Source organism: Armigeres subalbatus, chromosome 2 (genome assembly GCF_024139115.2).
Source record: "Armigeres subalbatus isolate Guangzhou_Male chromosome 2, GZ_Asu_2, whole genome shotgun sequence".
NCBI classification, from domain to species: Eukaryota; Metazoa; Arthropoda; class Insecta; order Diptera; family Culicidae; genus Armigeres; species Armigeres subalbatus.
The window spans coordinates 83,609,466-83,626,750 of NC_085140.1; the positions used below are offsets into that span (position 1 = coordinate 83,609,466).

The 17,285-nt window shown below is 42.0% G+C and overlaps 3 protein-coding genes across 14 annotated transcripts in view; all 3 read left to right on the top strand.

Moving 5' to 3' along the window:
- Positions 1 to 17,285, top strand: part of LOC134209556 (serine/threonine-protein kinase mig-15) — a 269,786-nt gene that overhangs the window by 109,131 nt on the left and 143,370 nt on the right. The window lies entirely within an intron of this gene.
- Positions 5,589 to 6,904, top strand: LOC134214629 (uncharacterized). Its single transcript, XM_062693950.1, has 3 exons — positions 5,589 to 6,104; positions 6,155 to 6,352; positions 6,407 to 6,904. The coding sequence occupies exons 1-3, from the start codon at positions 5,622 to 5,624 to the stop codon at positions 6,635 to 6,637; spliced, it is 912 nt and encodes a 303-aa protein (XP_062549934.1). The 5' UTR covers positions 5,589 to 5,621; the 3' UTR covers positions 6,638 to 6,904.
- Positions 7,473 to 8,891, top strand: LOC134215008 (uncharacterized). Its single transcript, XM_062694272.1, has 4 exons — positions 7,473 to 7,602; positions 7,765 to 8,353; positions 8,407 to 8,608; positions 8,661 to 8,891. Exons 1-4 carry the CDS (start codon positions 7,473 to 7,475, stop codon positions 8,889 to 8,891), a joined length of 1,152 nt encoding a protein of 383 aa, XP_062550256.1.

Genomic DNA, 17,285 nt, shown 5'->3' on the forward strand with positions numbered 1-17,285 from the left:
CTTCCGAGCCTCTTGGAAGAAGGTTTCCAAGCCTCTTGGAAGGAGGCTCCCAAGCTTCTTGAAAGGAGGCTTCCGAGCCTTTTGAAAGGAGGCTTCCGAGCCACTTGAAGCAGGCTACTGAGCCTCTTGGAAGGAGGCTTCCAGGCCTCTTGGAAAGAGTCTTCCGAGCCTCTTGGAAGGAGGCTTCCAGGCCTCTTGGAAGGAGGCTTCCAGGCCTCTTGGAAGGAGGCTTCCAGGCCTCTTGAAAGGAGGCTTCCGAGCCTCTTGAAAGGAGGCTTCCGAGCCTCACGAATGGAGGCTTCCGAGCCTCTTGAAGGGAAGCATCCGCGCCTCTTTGAAGGAGGCTCCCGAGCCTCTAGGAAGGAGGCTTCCGAGCCACTTGAAAGAAGGTTTCCGAGTCTCTTGAATGGAGGCTTCCGAGCCTCTTGGAAGAAGGTTTCCGATCCTCTTGGAAGGAGGCTTCCGAGTCTTTTGGAAGGAGGCGTCCGAGCCAGCGTCTTGGAAGGAGGCTTCTGAGCCTCTTGGAAGGAGGCTTGAGCCTCTTGGAAGGAGGCTTCTGAGCCTCTTGGAAGGAGGCTTCTGAGCCTCTTGGAAGGAGGCTTCTGAGCCTCTTGGAAGGAGGCTTCCAGGCCTCTTGGAGGAGGCTTCCAGGCCTCTTGGAAGGAGGCTTCGAGCCTCTTGGAAGGAGGCTTCCAGGCCTCTTGGAAGGAGGCTTTGAGCCTCTTGGAAGGAGGCTTCCGAGCCTCTTGGAAGGAGGCTTGAGCCTCTAGGAAGGAGGCTTCTGAGCCTCTTGGAAGGAGGCTTCCAGGCCTCTTGGAAGGAGGCTCTGAGCCTCTTGGAAGGAGGCTTCCTGAGCCTCTTGGAAGGAGGCTTCTGAGCCTCTTGGAAGGAGGCTTCCTGAGCCTCTTGGAAGGAGGTTTCTGAGCCTCTTGGAGGAGGCTTCCAGGCCTCTTGGAAGGAGGCTTCCGCGCCTCTTGGAAGGGGGCTTCCGAGCCTCTTGGAAGAAGGCTTTCCTGAGCCTCTTGGAAGGAGGCTTTCCGAGCCTCTTGGAGGGGCTTTCCTGAGCCTCTTGGAAGGAGGCTTTCCTGAGCCTCTTGGAAGGGGGCTTTCCTGAGCCTTTTGAAGGAGGCTTTTCTGAGCTTCTTGGAAGAAGGCTTTTCTGAGCCTCTTGGAAGGAGGCTTTTCTGAGCCTCTTGGAAGAAGGCTTTCCTGAGCCTCTTGGAAGGAGGCTTTCCTGAGCCTCTTAGAAGGAGGCTTTCGAGCCTCTTGGAAAGGGGCTTTCCTGAGCCTCTTGGAAGGAGGCTTTCCTGAGCCTCTTGGAAGGAGGCTTTCCTGAGCCTCTTGGAAGGAAGCTTTCCTGAGCCTCTTGGAAGGAGGCTTTCCTGAGCCTCTTGGAAGGAGGCTTTCCTGAGCCTCTTGGAAGGAGGCTTTCCTGAGCCTCTTGGAAGGAGGCTTTCCTGAGCCTCTTGGAAGGAGGCTTTCCTGAGCCTCTTGGAAGGAGGCTTTCCTGAGCCTCTTGGAAGGAGGCTTTCCTGAGCCTCTTGGAAGGAGGCTTTCTTGAGCCTCTTGGAAGGAGGCTTTCTTGAGCCTCTTGGAAGGAGGCTTTCTTGAGCCTCTTGGAAGGAGGCTTTCCTGAGCCTCTTGGAAGGAGGCTTTCCTGAGCCTCTTGAAGGAGGCTTTTCTGAGCCTCTTGAAGGAGGCTTTTCTGAGCCTCTTGGAAGGAGGCTTCCGAGCCTCTTGGAAGAAGGCCTCCGAGCCTCTATGAAGGAGGCTTCAAAACCTCTTGGAAGGAGGCTTCCGAGCCTCTTGAAAGGAGGCACTGAGCCTCTTGAAAGGAGGCTTCCTGAGCCTCTTGAAAGGAGGCTTCCTGAGCCTCTTGAAAGGAGGCTTCCTGAGCCTCTTGAAAGGAGGCTTCCTGAGCCTCTTGAAAGGAGGCTCTGAGCCTCTTGAAAGGAGGCTCTGAGCCTCTTGAAAGGAGGCTTCTGAGCCTCTTGAAAGGAGGCTTCTGAGCCTCTTGAAAGGAGGCTCTGAGCCTCTTGAAAGGAGGCTCTGAGCCTCTTGAAAGGAGGCTTCCAGCCTCTTGAAAGGAGGCTTCGAGCCTCTTGAAAGGAGGCTTCCTGAGCCTCTTGAAAGGAGGCTTCCTGAGCCTCTTGAAAGGAGGCTTCTGAGTTCTTGAAAGGAGGCTTCTGAGCCTCTTGAAAGGAGGCTCTGAGCCTCTTGAAAGGAGGCTTCCTGAGCCTCTTGAAAGGAGGCTTCTGAGCCTCTTGAAAGGAGGCTCTGAGCCTCTTGAAAGGAGGCTCTGAGCCTCTTGAAAGGAGGCTCTGAGCCTCTTGAAAGGAGGCTTGAGCCTCTTGAAAGGAGGCCTGAGCCTCTTGAAAGGAGGCTTCTGAGCCTCTTGAAAGGAGGCTTCCTGAGCCTCTTGAAAGGAGGCTTCTGAGCCTCTTGAAAGGAGGCTCTGAGCCTCTTGAAAGGAGGCTTCCTGAGCCTCTTGAAAGGAGGCTCTGAGCCTCTTGAAAGGAGGCTTCCTGAGCCTCTTGAAAGGAGGCTTCCTGAGCCTCTTGAAAGGAGGCTTCTGAGCCTCTTGAAAGGAGGCTTCCTGAGCCTCTTGAAAGGAGGCCTGAGCCTCTTGAAAGGAGGCTCTGAGCCTCTTGAAAGGAGGCTTCCTGAGCCTCTTGAAAGGAGGCTTCCTGAGCCTCTTGAAAGGAGGCTTCTGAGCCTCTTGAAAGGAGGCTTCCTGAGCCTCTTGAAAGGAGGCTTCTGAGCCTCTTGAAAGGAGGCTTCTGAGCCTCTTGAAAGGAGGCTTCTGAGCCTCTTGAAAGGAGGCTTCTGAGCCTCTTGAAAGGAGGCTTCTGAGCCTCTTGAAAGGAGGCTTCTGAGCCTGGAAGGAGGCTTCTGAGCCTCTTGTAAGGAGGCTTCCGAGCCTCTTGAAAGGAGGCTTCCGAGCCTCTTGAAAGGAGGCTTCAGAGCCTCTTGAAAGGAGGCTTCCGAGTCTCTTGAAAGGAGGCTTCAGAGCCTCTTGAAAGGAGGCTTCCGAGCCTCTTGAAAGGAGGCTTCCGAGCCTCTTGAAAGGAGGCTTCCGAGCCTCTTGAAAGGAGGCTTCCGAGCCTCTTGAAAGGAGGCCTCCGAGCCTCTTGGGAGGAGGCTTCCGAGCCTTTTGAAACAGAGCCTCCGAGCCTTTTGAAACAGAGCCTCCGATTCTTTTGACACAAAGCTTCCGATTCTTTCGACTTAAAGCTTCCGATTCTTTTGACACAAAGCTTCCGATTCTTTTGAAACAAAGCTTTTGAACAAATGTTTGGAGAATCGAGTGTTAGTGCTGTCCGTCAACTGCCACTTGATGATTTATCGCTTGGTTGCTACAGACACCATCCCGAATAAAGCGTTTTTGCAATCACTGTGCTAAGAAATTTCATTACAGCTAGAGATCACCACTCGATGATTTGCCACAAAGTAACAAAAGGGGCCTTCATTGTGTCCACTCTGATTGCGATGTTACAAAGATATTTTCTGTCCGATTTACTCTCACTTCGACCTCGAAACGGACGATTGGCTTTTAATCATGCCTCTTATCGATCACTAACTCAATAGCAACAAGTTCGAAGCTCGCGATAAAATTTCACTTGAGTGCTACTTTTGGCCGACCACTGATGGTTTCCGTTGCGACCGCTACTGGCTTCTTCGTTGCTTCGCACGCTTTCCACGGAATCTTGTTCGAACTGTAGATTGGAGCCAAACCCGCAAGCTGCTCGATTTTGATGTCTGTGCTTGAGATTCACGAACGGGATCGGTGGTTTACTTTTCAACAATTCTTCTTCTTCTTCGTTGGCATTACATCCCCCACTAGGACATTGCCGACTCGCAGCTTAGTGTTCATTAAGCACTTCCACAGTTATTAACTGCGAGGTTTCTAAGCCAAGTTACCATTTTTGCATTCGTATATCATGAGGCTAACATGATGATACTTTTATGCCCAGGAAGTCGAAATAATTTCCGATCCGAAAATTGCCTAGACCGGCACCGGGAATCGAACCCAGCCACCCTCAGTATGGTCTTGCTTTGTAGCCGCGCGTCTTACCGCACGACTAAGGAGGGCCCCTTTTCAACAATTATCTAAGATTAATGATTGAAAATCTCCCCGTAACGCTGGGTAGACACCTTTGCGTGGTGTGTTACGAAGTTCTACCATGGTCACATTGTCAGCTATAAGGAAATCATGTCCCGACGCGGTATTTATGAGGGTGTCACTGAGTCGGGGGCTAGGTAAGTACTACATCAACACTTTCTTCCCCCCCCCCCCAAGTTACGGTTAGAGATGTCGTAAAATCCCGATTGATCGATTAGTTACTAATCGATTACTCTTGATTCTTGTCGATTATTAAATCGATTAATCATTGTATAGTAATCGATTCAAAATCAAAACAACGATGAATCGATTAATCGAAATAATCAATTAATTTTCGACATCCTTATGATGTCGTAAAATTCTGATTAATCGATTAGTAATTAATCGATTATTCACGATTCCTCTCGATTATTGAATCGATTAATCGTTGGGTAATAATCGATTCAAAATCAATCGATTATCACAACGATGAATCGATTAATCGAAGTAATCGATTAATTTGCGACATCTCTAGTTACGGTGAAAATGGGCGTAGCCAGGAGTAGTAATCCTCATTCTTTTGTTGTTTTTGTCCTAGATTGAAAACATGAGTATCACTAGTGTCCAATCTACGAAGTACACCGTAACTATGCTATCGATGATTAATGATTGAAAATAAATATTTTTTAAATTTTGAAGAAGCGCTCACTTTTCCTTGATCTGATGGTCGTAAAAAGCTGAAAATGTTGCTCGTTTCTGCGACAACGACGAATGCAATTATATTCTTCTATCAGAGAAACATCCACTTAGCTTTGTAGAAAAAAATGTTACAACGAACCCTTAAGTTCATCAAATCATTGGGAACCTATGTCCTAAACCACACCTTTTCGATGTTCCTTCAAGGTGGAGAATTCCCATTGGTTACATTCTGCATTACTTCAAAGACTTTCACACCTAGCAATTAATGCAGCACTTCTGTTGCAAAACCTCCGAACACCCACTTTTCCCGTGGAGGGTTTAACGGGATCTATCAACGTCAATGTGGCAGCGTGATGGAAACTACAATTTCGAGAGAACTTAATAGTGAACCCTTTACGAGTCAGTTTGCTTGCAGAGTTCGTGGCAAAATGATGGAAGCTTGGAATCGCTTGCGTACCTGGTGGTCTTCAAAGTGGACGCAAATTCGCTGCTTCTGGTCAAGCGAGGGCCCTACTGGAGATTGCTTCTGGTTGCTGGATTTTCTGTTTCTTCTTGCAGGTGCATTCGAAGTTATTCTTCAATTATTTGCAAGTAGTTTTACAAATGTTATTAAATAGGTATTCGAAGTGAATCGACGACAACATTTACCGGAATAGGCCAGATAAGAATATTTACCCAATGTTTGTACGTCTATCACACTTTGCTAATGTTTCTACAATTTTCCGATACGCTCCAAACAAAAAGTGACAATTCATTTCAAATCGTTTTCGATGGAATGAAATTTGTCGCAGTGTGTTGGGTCGGCGTGAGATTATTACTGATGGTGTCTCTCAAAAAGCCGATCTCATCCCTGCGAAATGCGATCATCAGTGACCGTGTGAACTCCGGTGACAGGGCCTTTGATGAACGGGAGTATAGAAGATTCAACAAATCCGGCCGTACAATGTTGCTCATCATATATGGCCTGGTCATTGTCGATACAGTACTGCTTTCGATCCCACATCCGATGAAGGATAGCGTGCTTGAGTTGCCTCCACAATTGGCGCGGTCGGGAAAGGCGGCATCAGGAGTATTGTATTTCTTTTTTCTTGGCTTCATAGCGTTGTCCTTGATTCCGAGGGTATTCTGTAGTCTGGCTTGCATTGGAATTTTGCTCATGGGATTGCGGCTGAAGCTCAAACTGTTGGCCAACCGCTATGAAACCATTATTGGCTATATATTCTTGGACGCAGATAGTTATTACGAGCGTGTAGGCCGAGAAGTGCGGATCGCCGTTGATCAGCAGCTGGAATGTTGGAGGCAAGTTTGTGTCATTTCATCTTATAACTAATGCTAATATTTTTTTTCAGTCAGATACAGATCCTGAAGAATTGTGTTAGGAAGCAATTTTTCGTGGTGCATTACTTTGCAGTGTTTGCTATTGGCGCCTTGCTGTACCTTTGCCAAGATTTGGGATTCAATGTGTTGTCCGTTGCTATTGTAGCGACCACTGCGGGCTTTCTGCTGGAGTATTATTTGTGGTGCGATTTGGTGGACTCTCTTCAGGAGGAGGTAAGGTTGACTGAATTCATTCTTTACTGACTTTCATTGTGAAATTTTTCACAGGCTCACACTATTGGGTACCTGATTTTCGAGCTTTGTGCCAAGATTCCTTACATCCAGAAGTATAGGCTTCAGTACAAACGTTTACAATCGTCGCTAATGATCACCTGGATCAACACCGGCAATAGTTTGAAGATGGATTGCATGGGACTTTTTGAAATCTCGAAAGTGTCCTTTGTCTATTTGCTTAACGTTGTGTACAAAGTTTTAATGTTTCTGATTAAAATTAATTGAATACTAATAATCCAGTTTTACAAACACATAATATGGTACCTAATATGGATATGGAAACATCATTTTTAATTCAATTATGTTATTAGAAGTGGCTAGGCTGTTTTTGTATAGGAATTTATTTGCACTCATTAAAAGCCTAATTAGCAGCTTTTTATTCAGGAAAGGTATATTAAAATTATATGTTCTACTAGTTGATGATTCTAATTGATACTAATTACATAAAACATGCTATTGTAAATCTTGAAAATAAATGTGTTTGTCAACAAATGTTGTTGTGTTTCTTCAAGATGATGTGTCTTCCTTCCTGCCTCTATTCTTTGTACAACCAATCAACAACAGAGAAATTAATCCCCGAAGAACGTGTTTTTTTGTATTTGTATTTGTGATTCTGAACAGTGAGCACGCAAGTTTGGGCAAAATTGGTATTTTATTCTTTGCTTCCGTTTTTATGAGTTTTAATTCACGACAGTGAGTTGCAAATTAAAATAACTCCTTCAGTTGGTTCATTTTTCCTGTAAACAAAACATTTTTTCATTGGTTTTTCAATAGTTAAAATTAATTCACCAATTCATTGGGAACCTATGTTCAAGATAATACCTCTTCGGTAGTCCAATGCCGTGGAGAATTCCTATTGGTTAGGTTCTAGGCATGTTTCATTACTTCAAAGACTTTCACACCCAGCAATTAATGCAACACTTCTGCTACAGTACTTCTCCGAACACACAATTTCCTGTGGAATTAACGTCAATGTGGCAGCGTAATGGACACAAGGATTTTGAGAACATATCATATTGGATCTCTAACGAGTCAGTTCGCTTGCAGACATCGAGGCATAATGTTGGCAGCTTGGAATCGCTTGCGTATCTGGTGGTCTTCAATGTGGACGCAAGTTTGCAGATTTTGGTCGAGCGAGGGTCCTGCTGGAGATTGTTTCTGGTTGTTGGATTTTCTGTTGCTTCTCGCAGGTGCATTTGAAGATTTTTTGGAAATGCTTCCAATTTTCATATGTTGCTATATTTACTTTTATTCGATAGGCATCCAAAGCGCTTTGGCATCTAATTTTACCCGATTGGGCAAGCTTCGAATGTTTACCCAATGTTTGTACGTTTATCACACTTTGCTGATATTCCTTCAATTTTTTGATTCGTCGCAAACAAAAAGTGAAACTGCATTTCAAATCGTGTTAGATGTGATTAAAGTCACCGTCGTATGTTTGGTCGGCGTAAGAGTACTACTGATAGTGTCTCTCGAAAAGCCGATCACATCCCTGCGAAAATCCATCACTAGTGATCGAGTGAACTCCGGCGACAGGGCCTTCGATGAACTGGAATATAGAAGATTCAACAAATCCGGCCGTGCAATGTTGCTAATTATATATGGTCTAATCATCATCGATACCATACTGCTTTCGATCCCAAACCCGATGAAGGATAGCGTGCTTGAGCTGCCCCCTCAGCTCTGTCGGGTTGGAAAACAAATGTCAGGTGTTTTCTATTTTGCCTTCGTTGGCTTCATAGCATTGTCCATGATTCCCAGAATGTTCTGTAGCCTGGCCTGTAGTGGAATTTTGCTCATGGGACTGCGGCTGAAACTCAAGATGCTAACCCACCGTTACAAAACCATAATTGAATATCCTTTCCTGGACGCGGATAGATATTATAGTCGTGTAGACCGAGAAGTGCAGAATGTCGTGGATCAACAGCTCGAATGCTGGAGGCAAGTTTGTGTCATTTCATCTCATATTTTAGACTTCGTTATTTTTTTCTCAGTCAGCTACAGGTCTTGAAGGATTGTGTTGGAAAGCAATTTTTCATGGTGCATTACTTTGCTGTTTTTGCCATTGGTGCCTTGCTGTTCGTTTGCCAAGATATGGGACTCAATATATTGTCCGTAGCTATTGTAACAACCACAATGGGATTTTTGCTGGAATATTATTTGTGGTGTGCCTTGGTGGACTCTCTGCAAGATGAGGTAAGGTGCATTGAACTTTTCGATAATTTTGAACGTTGATTTTTTTTCGCAGGCTCAAACTATTGGGTACTTGATTTTCGAGCTTTGTGCCAAGATTCCTTACATCCACAAGTATAGACATCAGTACAAACGTTTACAAACGTCGCTAATGATCACCTGGATCAACACTGGTAATGGATTGAAGATGAATTGCATGGGACTTTTTGAAATCTCGAAAGTGTCTTTTGTCTATTTGCTTAACGTAGCGTACAAAGTTTTAATGTTTCTGATTAATATGAATTAAACGTTGTTTATCTTACTAATGTTACGCAGTCTAGTTATAAAATATCTGTATCTCAAAACTCAGCGATACATAAACTGTTTTCTAAAACAAGTGAAACTGCAGTTTTGTATTCGAATGTTTTGATGGAAATATATGTTTGCACACTGTTTTCTGAAGCTAGGTTCGGAGCTTGCCATATCAGATAAAGATTTTTAAATTATTTTAGGGTGGACTAATTATTTGAATTTTTAAGTTGGTAATTTTAAATAAATTAATAAGTGTTGAAATACAAATGTTTTATGAAATGTATTATGTGTTTTGAATTTAAATTTATTTGATCGTATACTTGAAAAGCTATACTGAAACACAAAAGAACATAACTTTGAAATATCCAGTAAGTAATGAAGATGCCTTTTTGCTGCAGACAATTTAACATTGTTAAAAGCCTTTTTCTACATACCGTCATTTTATTTAAAAAATCTATTAGGAATGATATTATTATATAATATCCTATATTAATCATATTCCCTTAAGGGACGATTTCGATTTAGTTTGTGTTGTTTTTTATTGCTTTTAATGTTATTCATGTACATGCACAAAGACAGTAAACTCATGATAATGATATTGACATGCTTAAAGATTCATAGGGTGCTCGAGGTATGCTCGGAAAATTTAATATAATTGCGAAAAAATAAGCATCAACAAGCATATGAAAATCGCATAATTGTCCATAAAAGTCACTTCATTTTAAGATGCAGGACATTTATAAGGTGACTTTGTTCGAATGTTGTCTATTTTTTTCTATTCGTTTGGTAACCTATGTCATGAAGCACTTCATACGTCATAGACGTGGAACCATTGGATTGGCTTGTTTTGTTTTGGCCACACTTCAGAAAAAAAAACTGCAACCAACAATCAGAGTGTCGCATTATGGATTACCTTTGAGGTGTGATAACAGATTAGATGAGTGATGAAATACATTGGAAAGATACGTATATTGTTAGACTTTCCGTGAGTCAGTCAGTGATGTGTTTCCGGGAAGATCTACTATGGTCACATTGTCAACAGTAGGCATATTTTTTAAAATAATAATTTGAAACTCCATAGTACTATTTGAGTATGCACTGATTGTGAAATATGAATGGTACATAACACTATATTATCTATTATGTTAAAAATGCTGAAGATTTTACAGCGATTTCTATCTGTTCTTGCATTTTTATTTTGTCAGAGTTACTTTGTTGAGCAAGATTTTAGTATTTCTATGTAGAATTGTACGATTGGTCAAGGCGACGATGGATCGGGTGATGAGCGTAGTTCGAGTTTCAAGGGCATTCTCAACTCCCTTTGAAACGCGCCGAGGATTACGACAAGGAGATTGTGTTTCGTGCCTGTCATTTTACATCGCTTTGCAAGCAGTAATACAAAGTGTAGGGATTGACACGAATGCTACGATTTTCACGAGGACCGTCCAGCTATTTGGTTTCACCGACGACATTGATATTATGGCACGTAACTTTGAGAAAATGGAAGAAACCTACATCAGACTGAAGAGGGAAGCAAAGCGGATCGGACTAGTCATCAATACGTCGAAGGCTAAGTACATGATAGGAACAGGCTCCAGAGAGGACAATCTTAGCCATCCACCACGAGTTTGTATCGGTGGTGAGGAAATCGAGGTGGTTAAAGAATTCGTGTATTTGCGCTCTCTGGTTACCTCCGATAACGATTCCAGCAGAGAAATTCGGAGACGCATCGTGGCAGGAAGTCTTATTATCTCTAATTTCGTTCGTAATTTGTGGTTTTACAGGCTGCTTATTGGGCCTGCGCAAACCTCCTGTTTCGTCGGAGGGCCGTCGGGTCAAGTCTGTTTCGTGTCCCACCTAACACCAGGACTTGAGCTTGTGCACTTTGATCGGTACACGGTATGGCGGAGCCTGCTTACGGACACATTCAGCTTTTTATAGAAGTTTAACAGAGTCCACTGTTAAACCCCACCACAGGCAGGCATCATATCTCGCAGATGGTCTGATGAGGGATCGTCAAGCCCTTGGACATAGTCCCTGCTGCCGTTGCGTACTATCTATGGCGGAGTGCAGATGGAAGCAGGTACAAGAAGGAGGCGAATAGTCCACTAGTTGCAACAGCTTTTGGGAGAACCATTCATTGTTCACACCGCGAACATCAAAAGACTGCGGTGGGCGAGGGACGTAGCCAGAATGTCGGACAATAACCCGGTGAAAATGATTCTCGATAGTGATCAGACGGGCATAAGAATGCGAGGTGTGCAACGAGCAAGATGGATCGATTAGGTGGAAGACGATTTGCGTACACTGTGTGGTTGGCAACGTACAGTTAGGACCGAGATGAATGGATACGACTGTTATGTACTGTACATGCCACTCCGACCATAGACTGAATAAATAATAAATAAATGTAGAATAACACAAAACTTTGAATCTGGTCCTCTTGGTTTCTATTTCAATTTTGTTTACAAATATCCCCAGTTACTCCCCACAAAAATTTTTCCAGAAAATTCCTTCAGCAATTACTCCGTGAATATTTCCACAAACATGAAAATTCCTCTAGGCATTTAAAAAAAATCGAAGAGATTTCGTCTGGAAATATCTCCAGACATTTCACCGGAGATCCTTCAGGAATTTCCCCGAAAAACCATCCAGAAATTCGCCCCATTTTTTCTCCACATGAAGATCTGATTTCCATCATTTTGTGCATGCTTTAAAAGGACAGAAAAAACGATTCCTGGATTTCTGGATTTTCCTGGTACACGAAAATTGCTCATTAATAGTAAAACGTGATATTGATAACAAAACATGATATTAACTTGTTTGAAATAAGAGCAAAAATAACAAGCGAAAATAACAAAAAATTGCACCGAAATATCATAAAAATATCAGGTTTTGCCATTAACAAGAACTTATTAATATCTTGAGCTATTGAGCTATTGAAACTAGACCTGTGCGCCGCCGTCAAAAATGGGTGGCGCACCGCCGGATGAAAATTTTCCACGCCGCCGAATGTTTTTTACCACGCTGATGGCTATTGAAGGATTATTAAACCAGTAGTTACATGGGTTTTACACATTTTGTTAAAAGAGCATTTTTACTCATCTTATCTGAAATACATATTTTCAGTCAAGTTTATATTACACTAGTTGACCCGACAGACGTTGTCCTGCATAATAGGCAAAAATGTGAGTTGTAAACTGCCCATGCGAAATACCCATACGAATCTTAATTTTAGGTTTTCATGCTTTGCTCAACCAAACTCGTGATTTTTGCATGAGGAAATATCATATAAACCCGTCGGAAACGATAACCAACATACCTGCTGAAGAAATTAAATAAATCCATCCAGCCGTTTTCGAGTTATGCGGATACGAAAACAGACCATTTCATTTTTATTATATAGATGAAGAAGATAGTAGACCCGACGAACTTCGTTTCGCCTAAAATTGATTTATTCTCTAATTAGATCTCGAGTTATGAAGAAATTGGTGTTTCATTTGTATAGGAGCCCCCCTATCCTAAGCGAAGAGGGGTCTCGAACCATCTAAAGAATCTCTGCATACAAAATTTAAAGCCGATCGGTTCAGTACTTTCCGAGTCTATAAGGTTCAGACAGACAGAAATTCATTTTTATGTAGGTATATTTATAAACTTTTAAATATGCCGAAACTATTGGATGGCTACTCATAACTGTAACTAGCATTGAGCTGATTTTGATATACAAGTATGCTCGGCAAACATAAAATTATTTTCTTTAAGGCTGCGTCTCATTTCCCGAATTAAACACAATTAAAAGAATTGAATGTATATTAGTTGCAGTTATTTTCATGTCAATTAGCATATTCATTTTCTGCAATACATTTTAGAATTATCATGTCAACCAAGTAGGATGAGTATTTATCACACAACCCTACTTCATTGAGCGCCGTTGCTGATGAAGCAAGTGTGTAGGAGCCGGACAATACTAAATACTCATCCTACTTGGTTGACATGATGTGTACAAAAATACATTTGAGAGAGTTAGTTCTGAAAATGTATTGCGAGAGATTGGCTGGTACCTGGTGATGGGAATTTGGTTTCATCAGTACCCGCTAAGCTGCGGTGGACGACGGAGGTCCTTCGTAGCTTAGTAGGGAAAGCACCTGTCATGCGAACTGGGGTCGGGATCAAACCCCACCGAAGGGGCGGTTACCCTCCAATACCTTTTCCGAACTAAATCTATCACATGTTGTACATATGCATAATCAAGTTTCAGACATAGTAATTAATTTCCACTCCGGGTGGCTTAATACCCGGCATATAGGCAATTAACTTTGAATGTACAAATTAAAGTGACAGTTGAATAATTTCCAAATAACGCTGCTCACACAACAAAATTACTTTTGACAGACATCAAATTGTTTTTGACAGATGTCTTATCGGGCTTGTTAGAAAACACTTGCGATTTTTATAACTGGTAGATTAATGATTTTTGAACTATCACTTTTACGTTTAAACGCAGCCTAAGAAATCCATCGTTTGTCAGGAATTTTGGGAAATGCTCCTAGAATTTCTCCTAAAATTCCTTCAACAATTCTCCCAGATTTTTTTTACAGGAAATCCATTGAGAAATAAATCGGAAATTTTATCGAGAGTTCCCCCACCGATTTTATTCTACAACTAGCAGGCCCGACAAACTTCGTTTTGCCTAAAATTTGTTTATTCTCTATTTAGTTCTCGAATTATGCAGAAATTTCTGGTTCATTTGTATGGGAGCCCCCCTTTCCAAAGCGGGGAGGAGTCTCGAACCATCTTAAGAACCTTCCCCGGCCCCAAAAACCTCTGCATACAAATTTTTACGCCGATCGGTTCAGTAGTTTCCGAGTCTATAAGGGTCAGACAGACAGAAATTCATTTTTATGTATATAGATTTCTAAAGAGATTTCAACCAGAAGTTCCTTTCTGAATTTATTTAGGAACTTTTTAGAGATTGAAGGAGTTCTGGTTTCAAGAGATCTTTTAAGAACTCCTTTGAATAATCCCATGAAAAATCCCTCGTGAATTCCGTGTGAAGAATATATCGGAGCAGTTCCTGGAGGATTTTTTTTGACTATATCTTAAGTAATTCCGGGGGAACTTCGAAATAAATTTCCAACCAACTTTCCGAGAAATTCCTTGGGGGTTTTATAGCGGGATTTAAAAAAGCATTCTTGAAGTAATTTCCGCGGAAACTTTTGGAGGATATCGAGAAAGAGAATGCAGGTGAATTAAAGAAATATTTTCCTTGGGGGACTTTCGGAAGGAATTTCTGTAAGTGTCTGTGGGAATTGCCAGGAGAATTTCATGTATACAGAGTCTCGGAATTCGGTAATTCATTATATTGAAAATATCGGTGATCTGAAAAATAACGGATGTTCCGGTAAATTTTCGCAAATTAATTAGAAACTGTAAATAAAATTACTGAATCTCGGTGATTTTTTTCAATAATTTACAGAAAACTGTGAAAAATATTACTGATGAAAATATAAAAGAGCTGTTTCACCTATTTCGGTGAAATAATAAGCTGAAATATCGGTAAACAGGGAACTGGAATTGAATGAGTAAGTATTTCCTAATGCATTTCGAAGTCAAAATTACCTGAATTACCCGTGGGACTTCCGGAAGAACTCCCTGAGAAACTTTCGAAAGAAATTCCTGGAGAAACTTCCGAAGAAATTCTTGAACGAAATTCCAGAAGAATTTTGATGAAACATTTGTAAGAATTCCGTGGAAAATACTAGGAGGAACTTTCTGAGAAATTTCTGGGAATGCTTCCCGAAGAATTCCTGGAAGAACATCTCAACTAGTTTCTGGTGGAACCTTCGAAAGAATTCCTTGAAGAAATTCCGAAGGAATTCTTTCAAGAACTTCTTAAGGAAATCATTGCGGAACTTACGGAGGAATTCTTGAAGAAACTTCAGGAGGAATTCCTGGAGGAACTCTTAGATAAATTCGAAAAAAAAATCTTCCAGAAACTTCCTGAGGAATTTGGATGGAGAAATGTTAGGAGTTCCGGGAAGATTTTTTGGAGAAATTCCTGGAAAAGCTTCCCGAACAACTCCTGGGGGAACTTCCAAACTAATCCTTGGAATTTCCTTAGGAATTTCTGGATGAATTTTTGAAATTCCTGGGAAAGCTTCCTGAAAAATTTCTGAAGAAGTTTCTCGAAGAATTTTTGGAGAAACTTCCACAGGAATTGCTGGAGGAACTTCCGGAGAAATTCTTGGAGGAGCTTCGGGAGGAATTCCCGCAGGAACTTCCAGAAGACTTCCTGGAGAAACTTACGGAGGAATTCCTGGAGGAACTTCCGGAGATATTTTTAGAGGAACTTCTGGGAACTTCTGGAGAAATTCCTGGAGAAGCTTCCGGAGGAATTCCTGGACGAACTTCAGGAGGTATTCATGGAGAAACTTCCAGAGGAACTTCCGAAAGAATTCCTGGAGGAACTTCCGAAGGAATTCCTAGAGGAACTCCCGAAGGAATTCCTAGAGGAACTATCGGAGGAATTCCTGGAGGAACTTTCGAAGGAATTCCTGAAGGAACTTCCGAAGGAGTTCCTGGAGGAACTTCCGGAGGATTTCCTAAAGGAACTTCCGGAGGATTTCTTGGGGGAACTTCCGAAGGAGTTCTTAGAGTAACTTCCGAAGGAATTCCTGGAGGAGCTTCCGGAGGAATTCCTGGAGTAATTTCCGGAGGAATTCCTGGAGTAATTTCCGGAGGAATTCCTGGAGGAACCTCCGGAGGAATTCCTGGAGGAGCTTCCGGAGGAATTGCTGGAGGAACTTCCGGAGGAATTCCTGGAGGAATTTCCGGAAGGAATCCTTTGAGGAATTTGTGGAGAATTTCCTATGACGAACTTCCGGAAGATTTTCTCTGAGGATCTTCCGGAGGAATTGCTTTGAGAAACTTCCGGAGGAATTCTTTTGAGGAATTGCTTTGAGGAACTTCCGGAGGAATTACTGTGAGGAACTTCCGTTGAAATTCCCAACAAACAATTTAAGCTTGGGGGAGTTGAGTTAGTTTTTTAACTGAAGAAGACTATTTTTGGTTTGAATTTGAAATGGTGTACGGGATTTTGAACTAGTTGGATTTTGAACTGGTTGGCTTTCATCGTCCGCTGAACTGACGTAGTCATCCCCTCCGCTGCACAGTGGCTAAAATCGAGTTTTTAGCGCGTTTATTTAATAGTATCTTTATAATGTGATTTAGCGTGATGGCGTCTTCGAGACATTTAATCAGTAAGTTGACGCGCTACTTTGGAGGTATTCATCCTTATGAACAATCCCCCTAAAAGTGAGATGAAAAATTTATTTTTTGCACTTCACAACATATAAAATTTGATTCTTCATAAAATGTATAGCAAAAGTTCTCCTGAAAAACTTTGTCGAAGACACCAAGTTCGTAATTTCATTACTTTTGGAGATTTATTGATTTTTATGCCAACAAGTTTTGAGCATGTTCGATGTATGTATAATAGAGTGGGGCGTCATGGTCATTTTTTCAAATCAATGGTTTTTCGAAACCATTCTGGGTCCTGAACAACTGTGCAGAATTTGGGACCGATTGGTTGCTCCCTCGCTTTCCGCATCGCGTTTGAAGTTTGTATGGAAATTAGTATGGGAGAACGTATATTTTTGCATTTCTATTACTAGAGGTTTCAGTTTATCGTAAACTAAATAGCACATTGCGTTAAAGTATAACCCAAAGGATGCCGAAAAACTTTGCTGAAGAAGGCACGTTGCTGGAACGTCCACGAAAAAAGTTATAACGTTTCGAACATTGAGTGTTCAAACCATATGCAAAAAATCGTTTATTCTGCTAGCACTGCCGTAGTACGTAGACGAATAATTTAACTGAGTGTTATTTCAAAATAAATAAAATAATTTGGCTTTAGAGCTAATGGGAGTTATTCGAAATTATTTTTCAAAGTAAAAATTCCGAAAAGAAGGAAGATGGGTTTCGCATGCTGACAGCCATAGGTTGTCCGGTAGTGCTGGCAGAAACATTGATTTCTTGCATATAGTTTGAACAATTTTCAAGGCGTAATAACATTTTTTGTGGACCTTCCAGCTACGTACTTTCTTGAGCAAAGCCTCTCGGCATCTTTCAGATTATATGCTAACATATTGAGTCACGTGATTGATGATAAATTGAAGCCGCTAAGTGCAAAAATGTAAAAAAGTACGTTTTCCCATACTAATCTCCATGTAAATTTAAAACGCGATGCGGCATGCGAGGTTGCAACCAATCGAGCCCATATTTTGCACAGTTGATTGGGGTCCCAAAACTATTCAGAAAAACCTTGATCTCACTTGATCGGACGAAGTTTGCGTTTTTCCATACAACTGCGCCCCACTCTAATGTATAA